Below are 26277 nucleotides of genomic sequence, written 5' to 3' on the forward strand. Positions count from 1 at the left end.
GAAAATATATTCATTACACACTAAGGTACCTCAAACCTGTCCAGCATCGTCTCCTTTTTGTCCCCTTATTCTCAGTGTTCAAATTAATATTATGAAAGGAATTTAGATTTTGGCTGTCACAGAGCATTCTAATGGGCAAATAGAGCAATTCAGTTTATGCATTATCCCTCTGACTATGAGTGTGACTGAGCATAAACACAGTCCAATAAATAGTTAGTGATTATTTTAAAGGGTTATTAATGACACAGTGGGTACTAAAACAGCAGCAGGTCTGAGTCCAGATGAGGATGGTGATGAGAGTCATGATGGTTTCTGCTGTGTTGACTATAAACCTTCTCAGTTCACTGGAGAATCAGCTCATAATGCACAACCTCCTCTGTATGGAAATTATTTCTCTGCTGTCAACACACTGAAAGCAACATGGGAAACAAAGTTAGGAAGAATAATGATTGGATATACATGAATTATTATTATATTAACTGAGGAAAATATAGGACAGGAAAATATATCAGAAATGGATTGAAATGATTCTTTGGTTGGTATGTATATATTTTATGATGTTAGATCAACATACTAATATATTCTAATTTTTATTATTGCACTTTTGTAATTAAAGATTTAAAAAAATATTTTAAAGTGATCTTCAAAATTATATATTAGCAACTTGTACGATTAAATTAATTTCTGTGTCTCAGTTTTAAAAACTTATAATGAAAATGATGAAAATGGTCTTAAATTGTGGGATAAATCAAAGCTATTTGAATGAAAACAGTTTTTATTTGACTAAAAACTTTTAAACTGTTCAGTTTTACCTGGAAAATACTTTATTTTTAGTAGTTAGAGGCTTGTTCACACTGCAGGAGGTTTTTGTATGGCCACTCAATGAGTTTGTATCACTGTGGTGGACTTTTGGTGGAGGAACCAAACTCATTATTCATTGTAAGTATCTAAATCTTCTTATTACTGCAACATATTGCATAATTATTATTATATAAAATACATCTTCAGAATATAATTAGACAAGAATTGATTTCGGGTGTTTCATATGATGTGGATATTTGTTGCAGTTTGGTCATTGTGGCTGATACTGAAAATCTGGCATTAAATACATTTTTAAAAATTATACAACATAATCAAATTAAATGATAAAGTATTTAAGTAATGTCTAGATTAAATACTTTTTTTTTTTTTATTTTAGTTTTTCATTATGTTTTACCTTTACCTTTGAATTTTTTTTACAGTCATCCAGGTTGGATAAAACTGTACTAACAAAATTTTTACTCTAAATTATCATAATGTTCACACAGATTTACAGTTTCAATTTAATGTAAATGTGAAAATAGAATTTTGTAATATTAGTTAAAGACTTATGTTTTCCCATTTACAACCATCTCTCCTCTGTCTGATGACAGTTTCATGTGCACAGTTATTCACAGTGCTGTTAACCTTGGATCATAACTGTCTCATGGTCACCTGTCTGATACTGAAAATATAATATGTGGAATCTGACTGACATTTGGGATATAACATTTTATGTTGTTGACTAAATTAATTGGTTTTCATATACATGCACTTTAACGGTTCGAGTTTACAGTTCGTTAGTCTGATGTGGTGAAAAGGAAGTGAAACAAACAGAAGTTATACTTTGTTAGGGCCTCATATCCTCCCATTTCTCACTTCTTCTTTCTGATCACAGTATCATCACACAGTTAATCCACAGTGCTGTGCCATATTCTGTATCATAACTGTCTCATGTTCAGCTCTCTGTCCTACAGTGGAAGTTAATCTGCTCCTTGTGTTTCTCTGCTCTCCCCTCCAGCTGGCCCCATGGTCAGACCCTCAGTCTCTCTGCTTCAACCCTCCTCTAAGCAGCTCTCTGGGGGCTCAGCCACACTGGCCTGCCTCCTGACTGGCTACTCTCCTGAGGGAGCTGAGGTGATATGGGAGGTGGATGGCACACAGGTGACAGAGGGAATCCTGGTCAGCTCAGAGGAGGAGAAGAGTGGACGCTACAGCAGCAGCAGCACCCTGACGCTGAGCCAGGAGAGCTGGATGAATGGAGATCTGTACTCCTGCAAGGTCAACCATCATGAGCACACACAGTCCCAGTCCCTCCATAGAAGCCAGTGTGTAGGGTAGAAGGGCTGCTGAATCTCAGGATGGGAGCTTAGTGTGAGAGAGCAGTAAGTGCATCCCTGCTGCTCTGATCAATCAGTTTTATACTTAGAGAGGAAACTAGAGCTTTCTGTGTGAGAGAATAACACTGCTGTAAAGTGTTTATAACAACAACATAGAAATACATGAGTAGATTTGAAGCTAGATGTGAGTGTGCTTATCAATGCTTGATTTTTGTTTCAATAAAGCTTGCAGTGATCCATATTACTCTGCCTTTGGTCCTTTTTTTTTTTTTTTTTTTATTAAATATATAGTAGCTAAGTAGTTATATTGGAACCATAGTTAACCTTTTTGTCCAGCAAGTGAAAGAGGTCTGATTTAAGACAGGATTGTGTCAGGAAGGGCATCCGGCCTGAAAATTTGTGACAAATCAAATATGTGGTGTGAATAAGGAATTGGCTGAATGAAACTTCAGGTCTCTCATTTTATTTTATTTTATTTTATTTTATTTTATTTTATTTTATTTTATTTTATTTTATTTTATTTTATTTTATTTTAAATTGTGAGGAGGAAGTCAATAAAGAGTTTAAGAACTCCAAATCTTACTCTTGCTGAGGAATGAATGACTGCCTTGATCAAGGAAATTAAAATGAAATTACACAAAATCTAGAAAATAAAACCTCACCTAGTTTTAGCATGGTTAAATATACAATAAAAAATGAAAAAAAGAAAATCATGTTCAAATATTTAAACTGGCAACCTCTTCTGAAATCAAATGAGAACGTAACTTCAGTTATTATAATTTTAGGAAACAGTTTCTTAAAAACTTTTATAGAATTTGAAATGATCAGTCATCATTACAACCAGGGTTAAGTGTCCTGGTCCTTTTTACCGATTTTCTCTGTGTCCCTTGTTTAGTCACTTCCTGTTTTATTTTGACAGTCTTGTGTTCCTTTTCCTTTGTGTTTAGTTTTGCTTCCACTGTTATTAGTTTCGTATACTTCACCTGTTGTGTCCTGCTGTTTCTTCTTGCCCTGATTACCTGATGTGTATTTAAGCCCTCAGTTTTCTTCTGTTCATTGTCGTGTTGTTGTCTGTCTCTACTGTGTGTCGCCCCGTTTTCCTTAGTTTTAGGTCCAGCCCTGTTTTTTTGTTGTACAATCATCATATTCAATAAACCACATTAAGTTCAGTTCATCGTCTGCATCTTGCATTTGGGGTCCAACCTTTGCCTGCGTGCCACAGCATCGTGACATAAACAGCTGTATCACTCTTCATGAATGTGTGTTATTCATGGAACTCTGATCTTGTTATGGCATCTTACAGTTTTTAAGGCATCTTAATAAGAAATAAATGTAAGATGATGGTGCACATGTATTAAGGTTGGAAAGTGGTATTAGTAGACCACCAAATGATTTCAAATATTTTACTGTTTTTTTAATGTAAATAACTGTTTGCTTTTGTAAACTTTATTTTTGGACACTGACAGAGAAAGCTCAAAATGTTCAGACTTGATAAGTTTAAATTTGTGAATGCTATTGATGTCAGAAATTGATAGATTTTCTTTTTTGTTTGTTATTGGTCTTTCAAAAATGCATCAAGTTAATTAAATCAATTAGATTTTTATGACTGAAATATGTAGTCAGGAGACAGCTTATCTGGGGTTATTGAATGTGAATTATATGACGTCTTTAGAGTGCTGGGCTCCTACTGTAACATCTCAGTGTTTCTGCAGTTTGAATGAGGGAGATTCATCTTCAGCCTGAACTCCACTGATGGTCTTAGAGAAGTGAGATCTTCTTCCACTGGCACTAAATTGAGCTGGTGCTCTTCGATATCTTATGCCTCCTTGTTTTATTAAGAGTTTTGAAGTCTGTCTACATTTCTGTTGATATAGGACATACCCTAATTACCCGCAGACCATCTAATAACAACTCAGGTGGTCCCTGACAGTGGAAGATAATCTGCTCTCCCTTTCTGCTGGTCCCGTGGTCAGACTTTGAGTCTCTCTGCTTCAATCCTCCTCTGAGCAGCTATTTGGGAGCTCGGGCCAAAATCAATATATTTAGACCAGTTTTGTGTTCATGCTTCATTTATTTTGCAAGCCATTTAAAGGAAGTGAAGGAAACAGATGTGAGGGTTTAACTGTATTCACATGAGTGTTTGAGCTCTGTCAGTTTAAAGTAAGAAAATCATCACAGGGATGAGTTATTCATTATGACACATTATAAAAAAGAAAGTGAAGGTTTTTTGCAATAATTGCTGTCAATTAAGCCTTTTCTGATGTTTTTACCAGGTTTCATTTTTACTGTGTTTTGAGTCCACATTTGGACATTAAACAGGATTCTGGAATAACTGAAATCTGAAATGAATTCAGATTCATTAGATTTTAATTGTAGCCACTTCAGGTTCTTATCTGATTTATTTGGTTTTGGCAGCTAAAAAATGTTAAATGTTTAGTTAAAAAAAATTTCATGATGATTTATTTGAGAAAAAGCCAGTATTCACTATAAATGTAACTGAAAAACAAAACAAAACTAGCCTTTTTAGCTTATAAAGACTGCTACAACACTAGCACACACTTTAGTTAGTTTAAAATTTACACCTTTGATAAGAAAGCAAAACCTATTATTACCTAAAACTTGTCTTTTTGCTTCTTCAGATTTTATACTTTCTTTAAATGTAAAAGACAGTTACAACTGCAACAACGAGTCAAATGTTTCATGAGCTTTAAAGCTACCTGTGGGTGGATTTGATTACTTTTGGACAAAGGTGAGAAATCTGTGTTTTTACTTTTTACACGTTTCTTTTCTCACAGGCCAGTCACTTCAGCTCCATTAGTAAATACATATAAAAATTAAAATAAAAATAAAAACTAAATATTCTTTTTATGCCTTCACGACAATTATGGATTCACATTTTTCCTGAAAGAAAGACAAAATTTGCATAGAAATGAAAGCTGTTGAAAATATTACAGTGTATTTAGTGTTTGGTGAGGTTACTGTCAGCTCTGTGTTAGGTGGTCTGTGTCAGAGTCTCTTCCTTTTCAGCAGCTGCAGTCAGTTCCTGCTGTAACAGCTCAGTGTTTCTGCAGGGCTGGGGGGAGGTTTTTGTACGACTACAAATCACTGTGTGAACACCCAAGCACTGTTTATTTGATGAGCACTCTGGCAGTAGTAAACTGCTGCATCGTCATTCTGAACTCCACTGATAGTCATCACAGCATTCGCTCCGTCTCCTCGGCCAGAGAATCGAGAGGAAAACTCACTTGTAGGTTTTGTACCATAGTAGATGACCAACTTTGGCGCTTCTCCAGATTTCTGTTGATACCACGATAGTCTGATATCTCCATCTGAATAAACATGGACAGCAGGGTTTGTCCTACAGGTCAGTGACAGTGGATCCAGGAGTAAATGTCACTACTGGAGGTTGAGTCACAGTGATCTGACTGCTGCATCCTGCACACAAAACAAATCATTCATTTATCAGCAGAAATAAATGAGAGAAAAAGCAGCACATCATGTTTGAAATGTTGCTGTGAGTGAATGAACATGTGAAACAGCAGCAGGTCAGAGTCCAGATGAGGATGGTGATGAGAGTCATGGTGGTTTCTGCTGTGTTGACTGACAGATCTGAGTCCTGCAGTGTTGAACTCACAGGACTATAAACCTTCTCAGTTCTCTGGAGGATCAGCTGATGATGCAAAGCCTCCTCTCTATGGAAATGATTTCTCTGCACTCAGCACACTGAAAATAACATGGGACACAAAATCAGAAGAAATACTGTTTGTTTTAATACAATTAATGAATTTTATGGAAACAAGGAAAATAAACCAGAAACACAATTAATAATTTTTAACATCTGGATGGCTAGTATGTTTTCTTTTTAATTTGTGGTATTATGAAACTCATTATACCTTTTATACTGTTTTAGGTATATTGTCATAATCTCATACGTAGTTCATGACATGTAAACATTCTTTTTTGAAGCATTACAATAGTGTCAATGTGATTTTTCTAAATATACAATGATTTTATATTAAAATGAAGATTTTTCTTCTTATATCTTAATAGTTAAAATAAATGAAATAAAATTATGTTAGTGATTTAAAATGAGCAAATAATTTCAAGTAATTTTAGTTAAATCATCTTTTGCATTTAATAAGATATAAACTGTGACATTTTAACTTGAAAAAAATTTAAATTTTCAGAGGTTAGGTGTTTGTTGAGTGCAGGAGGTTTTTGTACAGCTACTTAATGAGTAGTGGTTACTGATATAATCTCATTACAGTAACTTTATACTGCAAGGTCAAAACCCTACAATAATGGAGAGAAAACTGTAACAATCACATGATCCCCTATGAACAAGGACTTGGTGACACTGAGAAGGAAAAACTCCTTTTTAACAGAAACATGAAGGTTTTTTTCAGTAATCACTGTCAATTAAGCTTTTTCAGATGTTTTTACCAGCGTTCATTAGGTGTAGTGCAACCCATCCTGAATGTCTTCCCTCCCTCCAAAGAGGAGGAGAAGCAGAGCAGTGCCACTCTGGTGTGTGTGTGGACTTCCCTCTAACTGGAACTTGGGGCTATCACCATATCCTCATGGGTGTCTCACAGCCTGGAGGTCGTGGGGAGGGATGGCTACTACAGCTGGAGCAGCACCCTGAGCAGACCAGTGGAGGAAGGTGGGCTCAGTGACCTGTGAGGCCAGTCTGAGTGGACAGAGCAACATCACTTAAACCCTGGAACTTGACTGCTGCTCAGAGTAGAGCTTCAACACTTCGTGCATGCAAATGATGTATTTTATAGTTTGAAGCTACACCTTTCCTCTGTGATATTTCTGCAAACATGTGACTCTATTGATGCATGCAGATTTCACAAGTTCATCTTATCCATATTGTGGTTTAAATCCAGTGAATATTATGTTCCATTTTAGTTTGTGGATAATGGCTCTCACCATGGTTTGCTGGAGTCCCAGAAGCCTTTGAGAACCTTTTGTTTCTCATCTGTTCTTGAGTTTCTTCAGATTGTGGCATGAACCCCACTGACGGTCATCACAGCATTCTTTTTTTTTTTTTTTTTTCAATTCTATTTATTAGATTTTATAAAAAAATTACAGAAGATCAAAGCAAATCTGAATTCAGAGAAATAAGTATATGAGAAAACAGTCATTGGTAAACAAAACCCCAAACCATCCCCACCCTTGGCACCTATTCCACTGTAATATCAGGAAAAAGCTGTCACAGGAACAATGTATTAGTCAACTGAGTTTGTTCAAAAACAAACAAGTAAAACAAAACAAGTATAAAAAAAATAAGGAAATAACAATAATAATAAAAGAAAATGAATTAAAAAAAGAGAAACTATTACAGGCCTATTCAATTACTTTTTCTTCTGGGCCAGATTTGAAAATTTTGAGATGCCACTGGGCCGAAGACCCCTACTTATATTATTTCTTGAGATTTAACTCTAAATATGCTAACACCTGAACTAAGTAATAAAAATAAATAAAGGAATTCACAATAAAGGCTTTATACTGCATCATTTATTGATGAGCAAAATAATTCAAGTGCATTGCAAATTTTAACATTTGGTCCAAACCTTGACCAGAATATTTTTAACAAGGCATCTATTCACCACACATATGTTTAATAAAAAAAAAATGTAATAATAACAACTTTTTGCAACAGTAAAGTCTTCTATAACATTTTAGATGTATTTGCAAAAATGCATTTGTTGAACTAGAAAGACCAACTGATACAGTGCATTAAATATTTCAACAAAAGAAATTGCACCAAGTGAACACTTAATAACTGTAAAATTAAAGCTTCTTCTGCATATTCAAAGTAATGCTGACTTAATGAGTTCAGTCTTAATGAGTTCAGTCATTTATCAGTCCAAGCAGGGTTAAAACGGTGATTTTCAATTTTACGTTTTTGACCTGTCAGTGATATATTTTGGGGGTTGTCGCACTTGGAGAGAGTATTCTGGGCTGGCGTTGCGAGTGGTGCGTTCAAGTACGAGAGGAAGGGCGAGAATTTTTAAAACTGTCACAGCAAATATGATTTAAATGCGTTTTTGCAGCTTACGTTGGGTCAGTCAGGGGGTGGGCCAGTCAAAGGGGGTTCGCGGGCCGGATGTGGCCGCTAATTGAATAGCCCTGAACTATTAGATATGTGAGCTGCCACCTATTAAAGCATATGAAGTGATGCTCAAACAATTGTCATCTTACAATTCTCACTTTGAAAATACAACAGAAAGGGTTTCCAGATCTTGTCGAAGGTTGGTGCATTGCCCATCCGAGAGAGCCTAATTTTTTCTAATTTAATGAAATAAAAAAACTTCTTTCACCCAAGCCATATGGGTAGGAGGTTGGGGAGATTTCCAATTCAGTCGAATTAGCCACCTGGCCAGCAGAGTTACAAAAGCTAATAGGTTTTTCTTCATAGGAGAAAGACTGGGTGGGGAAGACCAGACACCAAAGCGGGCCACTAAGGTGTTAGGGGCAATGCCCCGGCCAATCACCTTAGATAGAGTTATAAAAATTTCTGTCCAAAAAGAGTTCAAGGAAGGACAACTCCAGAACATATGTGCGTAGTTTGCTGTACCCTGGTGGCATCGATCACATAAAGGGGACACAGTATCAAACATTTTCACTAATCATGCCTTAGTGTAATGGGCTCTATGTAAGATTCGACATTGCATAAAACTATGACTGGCACAGATTGAGAATCTGTGACCCCTCATTAGGACCTCCTCCCAGACTCTCCCCGAGATCGTCTCTCCCAGATCTACCGCTCACAATGTTTTAAGAGTATTAGAGGGGCTAGAATTGAGACTATAAATCCAAATATAAATAGAGGAAATAGCCCCACTTAGTGAAGAGAGAGGTTTCAGAAATATTTCGTATTCTGTGGGATTAGGGATTACCAGAAATCCTGGAAATGTATTATAAACAAAACGACTCACCTGCAGGTACCTCAAAAAATATCTACTGGGGAGCTTGTAAATATCAATTAGTTTTTGGAAGGAGGCAAAGGAGGAGTCAACATACACATCTCTGAATGTTCTTATACCAAGCCCAGCCCAAACAGAAAAAATACTGTCCTGCAAGGAGAGAGGAAAGCTATGATTAGCTGCGAGTGGTGTGCCGACTGAAGGTTCTCGCAGGCCAAAGTGGCGTCTAAATTGGTACCGGGTTTTAAGAAAAGAGGCCACAATCGGGTTTTTGGAAATAGTAGATTGCGGGGGAGAATATAGTAAAGCTTTTAATTATGTTGGACAGACAGAACTTGCCTGCATAGTGAGCCATGATGGGAGAGAGCCCATCTCCTGGTATTGGACCCAGTAATTTAAGTTCCTTATATTTGTTGACCACTAATAGTATAGAAGATTAAGTAAAGCCATTCCACCCAAAGCCTTAGGTTTCTGTAACACCTGAAGGTGCAATCGAGAGGGTTTCTGATTCCAGATAAACTTTAAAATTAAACTATTTATTCTGTGGAAAAAAGAAAAGGGGAGAAAAATTGGGATACATTGAAACAAATATAATAAGCGCAGAAAGATGTTCATTTTGACACTATTGATCCTGGCAGCCACAGAGAGATTTAAGAGGGTCCATCGCTCAAAGTCAGACTTAATTTTAGTAAACAAGGGGAGGAAGTTTTTCCTGTAAAGATTACTCAGAGTGTTTGCAACATAAACATTGAGGTACACAAAACCTGCACTTGAGATCTTAAAAGGGAAATTTGCAAGTGGGTACTCTTTTGCTTCCTTATTAACAGGAAATATTTCCCTTTTATTAAGGTTTAACTTAAAGCTGGAAAGTGAAGCAAAAGCATCCAAAACAGAGAGGGCAGTTGGAAAAGAAAGTGATAAGTTAGAAACCAGTAACAGGAGATCATCCGCATACAGGGAGACCTTTAGCTCTACTCTGTTTCTGATTATTCCATGAATATTTGGGTGAGATTGTAAGGCAGTAGATAAAGGCTCCATTACAATGGCAAATATTAAAAGACTCAGTGGGCAACCTTGCCTAGTGGAGCGATATAAAGGGAAATACTTTGAGTTAATGCCATTTGTCAGCACGCTAGCATATGGAGAAGCATATAGCAACCGTACGCATGAGACAAAATTTTGCTTTGTGTTAAAGAGGAGTTATTGACAACATTAAATACTTGCCTAAGATTAAAAAAGGAGTGTCTATTGCGAATAAATCCTGTTTGATCAAGGGATATGATAGAGCGCAAGACAGCTTCCAAGCGCCTAGCCAGCAATTTAGATAGTATCTTAAAGTCTACATTCAACAGACTGATAGGACGGTAGGAGCTACACTGTAATGAATTTTTACCTTTTTTCAGAATCAATGAAATGTGTGCCTGATTGAGAGAATGAGGAAGCATACCTGCTTTAAAAGACTCATTAAACATGTCTAGTAAAAGAGGAGGCAATTGTTTCCAAAATATTTTATAAAACTCCGCCAGATAGCAATCAGGACCAGGACTTTTACTACCATTCAATGCCTTAGCTGCTGCCTCCAGTTACGCCATTGTGATCGAGACCTCCAGTTTTTTGGCGTCATTTTGATCGAGGCTAGAAATATAAATTTTTTCAAAAAAGGATAGTAGGTCCACAGACTCTGCAGAGTGATCAGACAAATACAGCGACTTGTAAAATTCCATAAAGGAGTTGTTGATTTCCAACGGATTGGATGTTAGTCCTGATCCAGTTTGGATATGGGGAATCAGTTGAGATGCAGATAATTGATGTAACATATGGGCAAGTAATTTACTATTTTTATCGCCATTTTCATTAAAGTTGGAACTTGAATGCAAAAGGAGCTTGGTAGTGTACTGAGACATGATGAGATCATATTCTGCTTGTAAAGCCAATCGATCTTTAAGGATATCCTGTGATTTTGAAACTGCATATACTGAATCTAACCATGCAATACGTTGAGAAAGTTTATTTACCTTTTCTCGACTGGATTTACATCACAGCATTCATATCTTGCTTTTTGACATCTTGTAACCTTGATTCAACAGATCCGGCAGTAATCAGGCCTGGGTATGGCTAACGAAATTAAACTCAGCTTTAAAAAGAAAGTGATCAATCACAGTTAAATGGCTATATGTTTCTGATATAAATATGGGGTTTTATAGTTACTAAAATATTGAGAAAAGAATAAAACAAAAATGTTTTTATAATCTGTGAGTTTATTTTGTGATGTAGACTTGTTTTACTGCACAGCTTTAATTCATTAATTAATAAGGAGAGGCAGTAACTTTTTCCACATAGTACCAGGTAGGTTTGGAAAGTTTTTTTCCTGTAGCACTGATGGTCACAGTACCTCCCTTGACTCAGAATGCAGTTTCCAGTGTGAGTGAGTGAACAGTTCAGAATAAATCTCTTCACAAACATTTTAATGTACAGTTTTATTTGTCTTCTTCTTTTGTTTATGTTTGCTTTTGCCTCTGTGTGTGTGTGTGTGTGTGTGTGTGTGTGTGTGTGTGTGTGTGTGTGTGTGTGTGTGTGTGTGTGTGTGTGTGTGTGTGAAATATTCTGTCAGCACTGTTGCGACAGTGACCTCATCCATCTGTTTAAAAATAAGAGAAACCCTTTAAAAAAGAATAACTAGATTCAACTTTTACTGAAAAATTTTCTTTTTAAAATGTAACAAAGGTGGGAAACCACATTAGTAAACAAAAGTAGACTTTGTTTGTTTTTATGATTACCTGTCTGAATTTATTCATTTTTCATATCTAAACAGCCAACTTCATTAATGATTACTTCCATAAAATGTGAACAGAATATGACATGGTATTTCCAGCATTCTCGCAAAGTGAATTAATATATCAGTGTAATCTCTATTTAGTGAGGTGAGGTTACTGTCAGCTCTGTGTTCAGTGCTCTGCTTCCTGTTCAGCAGCTGCAGTCAATTCCTCAAGAGCTCTCTGCAGCCTGACTGAAGGGGGGTTTTTTGTATGACTACAAATCACTGTGTGAACACATCAGCACTGTTTATGCTATGGATACTCTGACAGTAGTAAACTGCTGCATCTTCAGTTTGAGCTCCACTGATGGTCATAGAGAAGTCAGAGCTTCTTCCACTGCCACTAAATCGAGCTGGTGTTCCTGAATGTCTTATGTTCACATGTCTAATTAGGAGCTTTGTAGTCTGTCCAGACTTCTGTTGATACCAGAACATACACTGACCATCCCTACAGCTAGCCACAGCTTGGCTGGTCCTACAGGTCAGAGTGACAGAGGATCCAGGAGTAAATGTCACTACTGGAGGTTGAGTCACAGTCACCTGACTGCTGCATCCTGCACACAAAAACAAATCATTCATTTATCAGCAGAAATAAATGAGAGAAAAAGCAGCACATCATGTTTGAAATGTTACTGTGAGTGAATGAACCTGTGAAACAGCAGCAGGTCAGAGTCCAGATGAGGATGGTGATGAGAGTCATGGTGGTTTCTGCTGTGTTGACTGACAGATCTGAGTCCTGCAGTGTTGAACTCACGGGACTATAAAACTTCTCAGTTCACTGGAGGATCAGCTGATGATGCAAAGCCTCCTCTCTATGGAAATGAGTTCTCTGCTCTCAACTCAGCAGGCAATATGAGACACAAACACGCACACACACACAACCTTAAAAAGATAAGCAGAAGAAAACGGAAGGATGGATGCTCTTCTATTTTAACAACAGAAGAGCAACCGGGGGTTGCATCCATTCTGGGTCTGGTTTTGCCTTTGCTTACAGAGCTGATTGTCTACTAATATTTTTGGTATTATTTTATTAAGTAACGTAAGTAAGTTATTTATATAGCACCTCCCAAGACATAAATCACAAAGTGCTTCACAACAGTAAAACAAAGTACAATTGGAGTAAGAAAAGAAAAACTCTAACCAAACGCAAGCCTAAAAAGATGAGTTTTTAGCTGTTTTGTAAAAGACACCACCGAATCCGCAGTTCTTATACACAAAGAGATAGAGTTCCAGAGTCGGGGAGCTACTGTAGCAAAAGCTCTATCTCCTTTAGTTTTGTACGGATGCAAGAGTTCACTAATATGAGTTGGTGCTTGACCATGAAGACATCTATAAGTCAGGACCAGAATCTTAAACTGGACTCTGAAATTTTATCATTATTATTATTATTATTTTATATGTAATATTATTGTAATTTCAACAGTTTCCTGTGTTTCATTAGACTTGATAAGACCTGGAAACAAGACACTTTTTAATTTGAGATAATCGTTGTGTCTCTTCCAACTGTGGAAATGTAAAACTAAATGAAAAGCTAAATAAAGTTAGTTTAAAGAAATAATTTCAAACTATACTATTAAGACCTTTACAAAATAACACAAGGTCTGTATTTTGGTAAGAAATCAATGTTATTTTCAGTGGTTAGATTGTTGTTCAGAGTGCAGGAGGTTTTTGAACGGCCACGTAATGATTTTGTTCACTGTGGTTGACTTTTGGTGGAGGAACTAAACTCATCATTGACTGTAAGTACCAGAAATTTTTACTTTTCACAACCTGTTGCATTTGTAAAATGTTTTATGAAATACTGAAGAGATATTTGATCAAATTTACTGACTGTTGTTGCTAATCTTCGCTATTTATCAAACAAAGCTGACCTGACATCACTGATATCAATCCTCATTCAGTGTTACAAATATTAGAATTTAGGGAAAACAAATTATTTATATTCTGTATTTGTTTGTTTGTTTTATTTTTAATTATTAAATAGTTTAATTTTAGGGTTTTTTTTTTCAATTTTGAAAAATTGTTCATGGACTTCTGCTTTAAAAAATAAAAGAATTTATCAGTAAATGCAGCTTTCTGTTCACAGTTAATTGATTTTAAACATAATTTAAAGAAAGTGAAAGAAACAGATGCCAAAGTTTAACTGTATTCACATGAGTGTCTCAGCTCTGTCAATTTAAAGTAAGAAAATCATCACAGGAATGAGTTATTAACTTTTAAACATTATGAAGGTCATATGTAGATTTTACCAATGATCAATTAAACATCATCTTATTGTTTTTGCCAACTATTATTCCAATATCTTTATCTTCTCTGCCCCTACTCCTGGTCTCTTTCCTCCAGTAGGTGTGATGCGGCCCACCCTGACCGACCTCCTTAAATCCAAAGAGGTGAAGAAGCAGAGCAGTGCCACTCTGGTGTGTCTGGCCAGCGAGGGTTTTCCCTCAGGCTAGAAGCTGGCCTGGAAAGTGGGGTACCACCATGTCCTCATGGGTGTCACACAGCTCGGGGGTACTGGGGAGGGATGGCCACTACAGCTGAAGCAGCACCCTGAACCTCTCTGCAGATCAGTGGAAGAAGGTGGGTTCAGTGAGCTGTGAGGCCAGTCTGAGTGGAAACCCCATCACCACTGACAGCTTCAGTATCATTTGACCAACTACTTGAATTTTCCCTTTTGTTTGATAGGTTGACACTAATGATAGTCAGCCTATCATGTCCATGTTGTGAATGATGACCACAACTTGTCAACAACTTTACCTGCCTTAAGTTTTGTACTGATTTACAGCAACATAAACAACAATGTGAATATGAATGAGCTTTGAATCTTCCTGTTGCTGGACAAAGGTGGGCGAGATTTTTACTCATTTCTAGTTTTTACTCTAAACTGACCCGACAGGCTCCTCATGTGTTTCCACTCTCTGCTCCTCCAAGCAGCTCTCTGTGGGCTCATTAGGCATTAGAGACATTTTATACCTTTAAATCTCCTCTTCTTGGAGAACTAACATTAGAAGTGTTGTAAACGAGGACATAATGAAAGTTTTTTCTTCTTTTACAAAATCATTTACCACATCCAAACCCTGTGTTAGGTAAGACCACTTAAAAAAGAACAAGAAAGTCTGGCTCATGAAAACAAAGTCTAAAGAAATGCAGTGTGTCTTGAAACTTTTGTACAGGACTGTAAATCATTGCAGTTGATTGTCAGGAGAAAATCTACTTTTTGCTGATTCTAAATAATCCTGACCTTTGACACAGGCCAGCATCCAGATGAGGATGGTGATGAGAGTCATGATGTTTGTGGTTTCTGCTGTGCTGACTGACAGATCTGAGTCCTGCTGTGTTGAACTCACTGGACTATAAACATTCTCAGTTCTCTTGAGAATCAGCTGATAATGCAAAGCCTCCTCTCTGTGGAGAAGATTTCTCTGCTCTCAACACACTGAAGACAACATGAGACACAGGGAAGAAAATGTTTTTATATTTACACTAAATATGATGATAATGGAACTGAAAAAAATATAACAAAAGAAGAGCAGGTAAGGTTTGTCTCCAGTCAGGTTTTTATAAAATGTTTTCCCTCAATTTAATTTGATTACAGGGCTTATTGTATATTAATGTATTTGGAATTATTTAATATTATTATGATTTCAACAGTTAGCTCTGTTGATGTAAAATTGGGAGCAAAACCCTTTAAATTTTAAGTGGTGATTGTAGTTGTATCATTATCAGTTGAGGAAAAGTAAAACTACATGAAAAGCTGAATGAACTTAATTTAAAGATGTAATTTTGAAACCACATGATTAAGGCTTTTATAAAAAAACATAAGGTATATATTTTGATCATTTATTACAAAAATCAGAGTTGTTTTCAGTGCTTAGTTTCTTGTTCAGGGTGCAGGAGGTTTTTGTACGGCCACTAAATGAATTTGTATCACTGTGGTGGACTTTTGGTGGAGGAACCAAAGTCATCATTGACTGTAAGTACCAGAAATTTTTACTTTGCACAACTTGTAGCATTTATTCTGCATTTTTTTTTTAATATTGAAGACAACTTTGATCAAGTTCAGTGATTGTTGCTGATCAATTTCATTGTTTATCAGACAAAGTTGATCTCTGAGAAGAAAGTTCACTGACACTCATTGATACAAATGTCTGAATTTACTCGGAAAAAAGTAAATTTTTTTATTTCTTTATTTCTCTTAAAAATAATTTTTTTTTAAATATTATCCAGTTAAAATATTTTAAAATTAGAGAATTTTCAAGCTGCAATTCTCGAAGCATAACATTTGTGGATTCATTTTATTTTTAAATTTTGAATTTGAAAATAACTGTATGTTGAATACTTTGTTTATAAATTTCTGCCACAATATTAACTGAACTTAGATCAGATCAGATGTTTACGGTTAACTTATTTTAAATGTCATTTAAAGGAAGTGAAAGAAACAGATGCCAAAGTTTTAACTGTATTCACGAGTGTCTCAACTCTGTCGGTTTAACTTAAATTAAAATCACTCTTGAAGCGTAACATTTGTAGATTCATTTTATTTTAAGTTTTGAATTTGAAAATAACTGTTTTATTGAAGACTTCTGCTAAAGATATTAAATGAATTTATCAGAAAATGCAGATCAGCATTGTGCTCACGATTCACTAATTTTAAATATAGTTTAAAGGAAGTGAAAGAAACAGATGCCAAAGTTTAAACTGTATTCACGAGTGTCTCAGCTCTGTCGGTTTCACTTAAGGAAATCATCACAGGGAAGAGTTATTAACTGTAAAACATTATGAAAATAAGATTTTATCAGTTAACCTTCATGTAGTTGTTTTTACCAGTTTTCATTCTAATTCTCTTTCCCCCCCCTCTCATCCCACTCTCTCTCCTCCAGTGGGTGTGGTACGGCCCACTCTGACCGTTCTCCCTCCCTCCAAAGAGGAGGAGAAGCAGAACAGTGCCACTGTGGTGTGTCTGGCCAGTGGGGGCTTCCCCTCAAATTGGAAACTGGGCTGGAAGGTGGGGGGCACCAGCACGTCCTCAGAGGTGTCACAAACCATGGAAGTCCAGGGGACAAACGGCCAGTACAGCTGGAGCAGCACCCTGAGCCTCTCTGCAGACCAGTGGAGGAAGGCGGGCTCAGTGACCTGTGAGGCCAGTCTGAGTGGACAGAGCACCGTCACTCAAACCCTGAACCCTGACCGCTGCTCAGAGTAGAGCTTCAGCAACACTTCCTGTCTGCAAATGTGTTTTATAGTTTGATGAAGCCACACATTTCCTCTCTTCTTATATTCTTGCAAACATTTGACTCTTTTCATGTGCATGCAGATTTCATCAGCTAATCTTTTCCACCTGTGCTTTAAAACCATGTTGTAAAAAAGTCAACATCACAAAATAAATCACAGCTTATGAAAAATCACTTTTGTTTTGTCCTTTTCATACATTTCACAGAAATGTATAATTATTTTTACATATTAATATATATTTCTGATATTTTGTATTCCATTTCATAGTTTGCATCAAAATGTTATATTTCATAACATTCTTTGTTATTAAATCATTAGAACATATATCAGTTTATTATTTTATGCAGGTCAACATAAAACTATGGAAATACTATAAACATCTGTTTCTATCAGTGCATTATTCCAATAAGAGACCTGCTCATGAATTTTAGCTCATATTCAATTATATATATTTAAGTTAGACTTGTACAAACAAATTTGTGCACTTTTTCATTTTTGTTTAGATTTATTGTGCTTGATGACGCTTGTGGACCAGTTATTATCATTGCAGTTCAACACTCAACCTGCAGCCTTCAGCCAGACTGAAGGAGGATTTTGTAACAGCTATAAAATCACTGTGTGAAAATGCCATCATAATGGTAGCCCAGACAGTAATAATAATCTCCAACATATTCATTTCCATTACTTCCACAGATTAAACCTGAATCTATCATTAGCTTCAGAATTATAGAAATTATTAATATTACTCAATGAACACTGTATATGCTCCCATCAATTTTTTGAAACTCTAAGCCAGGGATCCTCAAATCCAGGCCTCGAGGGCCGGTGTCCTGCAGCTTTTAGATGTGTCCTTGATCCAACACACCTGAATCAAATGGCTGAATTACCTCCTCAGTATGCAGTCAAGTTCTCCAGAGTCCTGCTAATGACTTCTACATTTGACTCAGGTGTGTTGAAGCAGAGACACATCTAAAAGTTGCAGGACACCAGCCCTCGAGGCCTGGATTTGAGGATACCTGCTCTTAGCCCATCAACTCTCATTTGTTCACATAATACATTTTATGACAACCAAATATACTGTCATGGTTGATGATGCAAAGCCTCCTGGAAATTATTTCTCTGCTCTCAACACACTGAAGGCAATGGTATACACAAAATCCGAAGAACTAAGGTTTGGATTTACACTAAATTAATGGAGCTGATGAAAAAGTTAATAATGAAGAGCAGGTGATTTATTGTGATTAAAAGTGTAATGTACAATCACTATGATTCAGTTAACTGAGAATGAGGAAAGAGTTACTCTTTTTTCTGTTTTTTGATGAGCAGATATCCACAGCTAATCTCATCCATTTTATCCTTTAAAATGATTGCAGTAAACATCCAATAAAATAAGCTGATATCACTTTTGTTTGAGCTATTTTAAAATGAACATCATTAAATATCAAAGTTGGATTAACCATCTTATTTCTATCACAAATCACACAGTGAAGTTTATAACCCATTATTGATTGTGTTACTAACATGGCATGTTTTTATTCCATTAATCATCACAATCTACATTAGATTATTAATGCAAGCTGTTTCTATTACTGGACTGAATAAAATAACATTCAATGGTATTTATTTAAGTTAAATCTGTTTGTGTAAAGCTATTAGTTTCTTGTTTTATTTAGATTCATTGTGTTTGTGCTTGATGACTCTCATCACAGTCTCTCCTCCAACACTCTGCACCTGCAGCCTTCAGCCAGACTGAAGGAGGTTTTTGTACAGCTATAAATCACTGTGTGAACGCTCCACCATGGGCTCCCAGACAGTAATAATCTCCAGCATCTTCAGCCTGAACACTACTGATGGTTAAAGTGTACTGAGAACCAGATCTACTGCCACTGAATCGAGACGGAGTTCCTGAGAAGCGAGTTGATGTGCTGTATATAAGAAGTTTGGGAGGTTGTCCAGGTTTCTGAAGGTACCAACTGAGATCAGCACCAATATTTGAACTCCCCGTGGCGCTGATGGTCACAGTCCCTCCAAGACTGACAGACTTGGTTTTATCAGTCTGAGTCAGAAAATTGTTGGCAAATGACTCTGAAATGAAAAATCAACTGATTTCAATGTTGAGAAAAGAACAATAGAAAATATCTCAGTTTAAGTCAGAGAAACTTGGACAGCACAGACAGAATGAAAAAATAATGAAATCAAAGTCTCTCACCCTGAATCAGAAACCCAAACATGACAATCAGAGTTGTTAGAAACATCATCCTGATGCAGTTTTCAGTGTGAGTGAATGAAGAGTTCAGACTCTCAGTGACAGAAGAACTTAAACTCTGAGGAGCAGTGAGGCATAAAAATCATGCAAAACACATTTAAAGAGGCAAACACACATCTACACATCTGTTCTTGTGAAACAGAAAAGGCAGAGCTGATATGACAGTTTATCATCTGCTGACAATCATTCAAGTTTATTTTGAAATACAGTTGGAACACAGTGTCCCTGCTGGAAAAGTATACTAATTGTAAACTCATCATGAGTTTAAAAATTTGGAAAAGAGGAAAATAAACATATCTAGCATCAGTATCTTTTGAGTCACAACTTGAATTTCCCCTTTCCAATGATAGGTTGATACTAATGAGAGTCAACATGTCTTAAGATTGTTGTGATAATGGATGGCATTGTAACTACAGCACTGACAGGTTTTGCAGCATCACAGTAGAAACATTTTTCCAAGGACTTCTTTTTCTTTATATCTGTTCACATCAAAAATACCTGAACCAGGCTGATGAAGGTCAGATTGATTTGCCTTTGGACCAAAGGCTCCAGAAAGTTTACTCTCCAGCTAAAACCGCGTCTGGTGACACTGTTCCCCTCACACTTACAGGCACAGGGCGGGGGGAGTGGTCCCCTTCATCTCGAGACTCTCTTTCCACTACAGAAGACATGTTAGTGGGATTGAAGAGAACCTCGAATCACTCCACCACCTGACTATCCACAGTATTCCTGACTTCGCGCCACTACCCATAATTCATAGCGGAAACCGGTTGTTTACTTCCGTATGCGCTGTTGTTCACGGTTGCGGGCTTACACACTTGCCGTTCAGTTTAACATTTTAACACTGCAGTTTCTTTTACCTGGCCTAAATGGTACCACATTGGAGGTGGAGACATTGCAAGGATGTTTTAAAAAGCAGCGAGGTAACAGTGCCTCACCCATTACTTGTGTAAATGACATGAAATTATGGCCTGAAGTCAGCTACATCCACATTATCAGTTACCTTGTTTTTTCCGAAGGTGTTGATGGCGGGGAAATCGCGTAATTATAAGAGCACCAGATTACCTTCAAAGCAATAAAATCAATAAAGTAATGCTTAACAAACAAGGCAACGCTGTTTTCCTTAAAGCAGCTGTAGAGCCGAGCCAGCGCATCAGCCAAGCTAAGCATCCCTTAGCATGGGTCATGCTAAGGGAAAGTGGAGCGGTGGAGACAGTCAGCTGTTCCTGTATCGCGGATTAGGGAAATCATGTAGTGATGCTGCAGCTATTCTGTGGAAGGTATATCAATTATCTGGATATCAGAGTGTTCAGATCACTGAAACAGAAACACTGGACTGGCCGAAGGCTGTGATCGAGGAGACACGCAGCTGTCATCTTGCTAACTGCTACATGTCTACATGAAGGCACTCATTGTTTAAGCTTTGTGCAGGCTGTATGCTGTAGTGTCACACTATAAATAAAATAACGTAAAAAAAAAGAGGCTGTACATTAAAGGAAAACTTAAAACATAAGGAGAAAATACAGTAATAGGATGTGCAAGTGAGTAGTATAATTTGGGGGAAAAAGAACAAATTTACAGAATAAAATAATTTGAAAAAATGTACAGACTGATGTAGTGACAACCGACAACAGCACAAGTTGAATCCGAGCTCATGTTCCAACAAATAAAGCCGCCTGTTACAGCACAAAGTAACCGAATTTTGTCATTAACTCTGGCTGTAACTTTGGGTAACCGGAAGTATAAAACCGAACAGCGGAAGTAGCCGTCTGTCATGGCAGCCTACGTGTGCTCTTCCAGAAACCCGTGGATACCCTCAGTTGATTTCAGCAGCACTCCATCCCCACTGTGGAAGCTGCTTTCCTCTTCTGAGTTGCCTGATGGTTAGAATCACTTTAAGGCTGACTAAAAGCGCTGCTCCATTCCCTCACCAAACCCACACCTCAGTTTTTTGCTTCAGCTACTGCCAAAATCACACTCCACTTAGCATGCTGGTCCTGGTCAGCTGGCTCCCAGTCTATCCAACCTGAACAGGACCCCTTCTACAGCTTGACAGCTCCTTTCATCTCTTACATCCACCAAGAACCAATGGTTCTGTGGTTACTGCCACAACAAACACAGGCCTCGTCATGATTATAACTCTGTCCAGCAATTATGGTATGAAAAAAGATCCATTCATGCTTAAAGTTTCCAGCTGCCCTTGGAATGTAGTCAAAGTTCTGCAGGAAGTGGGAGTCAAGGGTCTCACTGACTGAGGCCTCTGCCTGATGTTTCCAGCAAACCTTCATTACACACTTGGGCACCCCAAGCCTGTCCAGCATCATCTCCTTTTTGTCCTGTTGCTCTGTGTTCAAATTAATATTATGAAAGGAATTGAGATTTTGGCTGTCACAGAGCATTCTAGTCAGCAAATAGAGCAATTTGGTTTATGCATTACCCCTCTGACCATGAATGTGACTGAGCATAAACAGACTTTTTTTATCTACTTTTTCATTAAATTTTCCAAAAAACAGTTATTAATTATTTGAAAGGGTTACTAATGACACACTGTGTATTTTTTTACAAATCACCAGCAATGTTGCTGAGTGAATTAACGTCTAAAACAGCAGCAGGTCAGAGTCCAGATGAGGATGGTGACGAGATGTTGTGGTGTTGTGGTTTCTGCTGTGTTGACTATAAACTTTCTCAGTTCACTGGACAATCAGGTCATAATACACAACCTCCTCTCTATGGAAATTATTTCTCTGCTGTCAACACAATGAAAGCAAGGTGGGACACAAAGTGAGGAAGAATAATGATTGGATTTACATGAATTATTATTAAAATAACTGAATACAGGAAAATAAATCACAAATGTGATTCTTTTAAACTTCTGGATTGAAATGACTCTTTGGTTGGTATGTATATTTTTTACTTTGTAGATCAACAAACACTAATATATTCTAACTTTTATTATTGCACTTTTGTAATTAAGGATTTTTTAAAAATGTTTGAAAAACTGATTTTTAAATGACTATATATTAGCAACTTTTAAGATGAAATCAATTTTTGTGTCTCAGTTTTAAAAATTTACATTGAAAATGATGAAAATTGTCTTAAATTATGACAAAAATCAAAGCTATTTGAATGCAAACCGTTTTTATCTGACTAATAACTTGTAAACATTTGACTTTTACCTGGAAAATACTTTATTTTTAGTAGTTAGAGGCTTGTTCACACTGCAGGAGGTTTTTGTACGGCCACTCAATGAGTTTGTATCACTGTGGTGGACTTTTGGTGGAGGAACCAAACTCATCATTCATTGTAAGTATCTAAATCTTCTTATTACTGCAACATTTTGGATAATTAATATTTAAAATACATCTTCAGAAGATAATTAGATAAGAATTAATTTCGGGTGTTTCATATGATGTGGATATTTGTTGGAGTTTGGTCATTGTGGCTGATACTGAAAATCTGGCATTAAATACATTTTTAAAAATGATACAACATAATCAAATTAAATGATAAAGTATTTAAGTAATATCTAGATTAAATACTTATTTTTTTAATTTCAGTTTTTCATTATTTTTTAAGTCAATATTTTTTTTTCACAAAATCTGACAATGAAAATATGAGTTTAACCTTTACCTTTGAATTTTTTTTACATTCATCCAGGTTGGATAAAACTTTCATGTTTTTACCTAAAAAATAATACATTTATAGTTATATACGATTTTTTGTAATTTAACAGTTGAGTTCATTTATCGTTAGTTAAATGTGGTGAAAAGGAAGTGAAACAAACAGATGACAAAGTCCAGCTGTGTATTTTTTCCATCAAGAATAAAACTGTGGCAACAAAACTTTTACTCTTAATTATTATGACGTTTATACAGATTTATAGTTTCAATTTAATGTAAATGTGAAAATAGAATTTTGTAATATTAGTTAAAGTCTTATGTTTTCCCATTTACAACCATCTCTCCTCTGTCTGATGACAGTTTCATGTGCACAGTTATTCACAGTGCTGTTAACCTTGGATCATAACTGTCTCATGTTCAGCTGTCTGATACTGAAAATTATAATATGTGGAATCTGACTGACATTTGGGATATAACATTTTATGTTGTTGACTAAATTAATTGGTTTTCATATAGATGCACTTTAACGGTTGAGTTTACAGTTCGTTAGTCTGATGTGGTGAAAAGGAAGTGAAACAAACAGATGACAAACTTTAACTTTTCCTGTACACGTTTCATTTTTATCATCAACAGAATAAATGTGTCAGGACATTTACTGTTTAGTTATACTTTGTTAGGTCTTCATATCCTCCCATTTCTCACCTACTCATTCTGATCACAGTATCATCACACAGTTAATCCACAGTGCTGTGCCATATTCTGTATCATAACTGTCTCATGTTCAGCTCTCTGTCCTACAGTGGAAGTTAATCTGCTCCTCATGTTTCTCTGCTCTCCCCTCCAGCTGGCCCCATGGTCAGACCCTCAGTCTCTCTGCTTCAACCCTCCTCTAAGCAGCTCTCTGGGGGCTCAGCCACACTGGCCTGCCTCCTGACCAGCTACTCTCCTCAGGGAGCTGAGGTGATATGGGAGGTGGATGGCACACAGGTGACAGAGGGAATCCTGATCAGCTCAGAGGAGGAGAAGAGTGGACGCTACAGCAGCAGCAGCACCCTGATGCTGAGCCAGGAGAGCTGGATGAATGGAGACCTGTACTCCTGCAAGGTCATCCATCATGAGCACACACAGTCCCAGTCCCTCCGTAGGAGCCAGTGTGCAGGGTAGAAGGGCTGCTGAAGCTCAGGATGGGAGCTTGGTGTGAGAGAGCAGTACGTGCATCCCTGCTGCTCTAATCAATCAGTTTTATACTTATTGAGGAAACTAGAGCTTTTTGTGTGAGAGAATAACACTGCTGTAAAGTGTTTATAACAACAACATGAGTAGATTTGAAGCTAGATGTGAGTGTGCTTATCAATGATTGATTTTTGTGTCAATAAAGCTTGCAGTGATCCATATTACTCAGCTTTTGGTCTTTTTTTTAAACATGTAGTGATGAAGTAGTTATAATGGAACCATCGTTAATCTATTTTTCCAGCAGGTGAAAGATCTCTGATTTAAGACAGGTTGGTGTCAGGAAGGGCATCCGACCTGAAAATCTGTGACAAATCAGATATGTGGTGTGAATAAGGAATCCCTGCTGCTGAATGAAACTTCAGGTCTCTTTTTTATTTTATTTTATTTTATTTTATTTTATTTTATTTTATTTTATTTTATTTTATTTTATTTTATTTTATTTTAATTTATTTTATTTTAATTGTGAGGAGAAGGCAACAAAGTGTTTAATAACTCAAAATCTTGCTCTTGCTGAAGAATGAATGACTTTGCCTTGATCAAGTAAATTAAACTGAAAATACACAAAAGTCTAGAAAATAAAAGTTCTCCTGGTTTTAGCATGGTTAAATATACATTAAAAAAATTAAATCTTGGTGAAAGAAATCATGTTCAAATATTTAAACTGGCAACCTCTTCCAAAATCAAATGAGAATGTAACTTTAGTTTTTGAAATTTTAAGAAACTGTTTTTCAAAAACCTTTAAGGAATTTAAAATGATCACTCATCATTACAACCAGGGTTAAGTCTCCTTAGAGACAGTGAATTCACCACATGATCCCTAAATGCGTCCTTTTCTGTCTTATACATACAGTATGATGATTTCACACTTAAAGATATTAATATTATTCATAATGAGAGAACTGTATCTCATGTAATTAACTTATCAGAGGAATGTCGATGTATTTATACCCTGAACCCTGACCACTGCTCAGAGTAGAGCTTCAGCAACACTTCCTGTCTGCAAATGATGAGTTTTATAGTTTGTTGAAGCTACATGTTTAGTCAGCTGTGATATTCTTGCAAACATGTGGCTCTCTTTTGATGTGCATGCAGATCTCATCAGCTAATCCTAAACCTATTGTCCTTTAAATCTATGCTGACAAAAAAGAAAAACAAGTCTATATCACAAAATAAAATCACAGCTTATGAAAACAAGTGACTCTGAAAAATTTAATTGTCTGTGGAGAAAAGGACAATAAAAAATACACACATTTGAGCCAAAGAAACTGTGACAGCTCAAACATAATTTTAGAAAAAAATCAACTTCTCTGACCCTGGGTCAGAAAACCCAACATGACAATCGAAATTATTGGAAATATCCTCCTAATGTAGTTTTCAGTGTCAATCCATAAAAAACAGTTCAGACACTCAACTCAACCTCTGAGGAACAGTGAGGAACAGTTTGTGCTTGCTGGGTGCAATAACTTCTATCAATCTTCCAACCAAACAAGCTAAAGCCACACTCACAGCTTTAGTCCTCGCTGAGATAACAATACTTGTTAACTGGAAAGATAAACAATTGCTTAACATTAATCATTAAATCTCCCAATTGAGCACACACCAATGGAAAGAGTATCTGCCTCCTTAAAAAACAGGATAACACATTTTTTTGAAAAATGGTCTCTATTCTTTAACTCCTTAAATAGAACTCTATATCCTGATTTTTGCCTGTCAATGAATATCTTAATGTACATTTTTAATTTTCCTATCCAAGCATATTATTATTATAAATTAGATTTATCTAAGTGTATGACTGGCATTATTGATAACATTTGAGTGTCTTGTGTTATTAGCTCTTCTAATCTGTGTTACAGTTTCAGGATCAGGAGGGGGGGGGGGGGGGGGGTTTCCCCTCCAGGGGCCCAAGCATAAGTTAATTGGGCTTTCTATTCCTTAGGATCTATGGGGGACCCTTATGCTCTGATGGGGGCTGTATGGTTGACCTGTTCTGCCTCGCGGGTACAGGCACTTAGGTGGTGGGGTTCTGGGTGCTGTGGGG

General features: G+C 36.6%; 4 gene segments (V, D, J or C); 3 read left to right on the forward strand and 1 right to left on the reverse strand.

Annotated features, from left to right (window-relative positions):
* Window positions 1-420: 420 nt before the first annotated feature.
* Window positions 421-2312, forward strand: LOC115772745 (Ig lambda-1 chain C region-like). The segment is given in 3 exon segments: window positions 421-432; window positions 861-939; window positions 1820-2312. Coding segments are annotated over 3 exon segments (411 nt in total).
* Window positions 2313-14239: 11927 nt separating this feature from the next.
* LOC115772746 (Ig lambda chain C region-like) lies at window positions 14240-17279 on the forward strand. The segment is given in 3 exon segments: window positions 14240-14336; window positions 15712-15861; window positions 16769-17279. Coding segments are annotated over 3 exon segments (570 nt in total).
* Window positions 17280-18709: 1430 nt separating this feature from the next.
* On the reverse strand, window positions 18710-20038 carry LOC115772151 (Ig kappa chain V region 3381-like). The segment is given in 3 exon segments: window positions 18710-19205; window positions 19330-19444; window positions 19995-20038. Coding segments are annotated over 2 exon segments (357 nt in total).
* Window positions 20039-21961: 1923 nt separating this feature from the next.
* Window positions 21962-24348, forward strand: LOC115772747 (Ig lambda-1 chain C region-like). The segment is given in 3 exon segments: window positions 21962-22019; window positions 22585-22689; window positions 23851-24348. Coding segments are annotated over 3 exon segments (483 nt in total).
* Window positions 24349-26277: the final 1929 nt, after the last annotated feature.

This window comes from Archocentrus centrarchus, chromosome 22, assembly GCF_007364275.1.
Source record: "Archocentrus centrarchus isolate MPI-CPG fArcCen1 chromosome 22, fArcCen1, whole genome shotgun sequence".
NCBI lineage: Eukaryota > Metazoa > Chordata > Actinopteri > Cichliformes > Cichlidae > Archocentrus > Archocentrus centrarchus.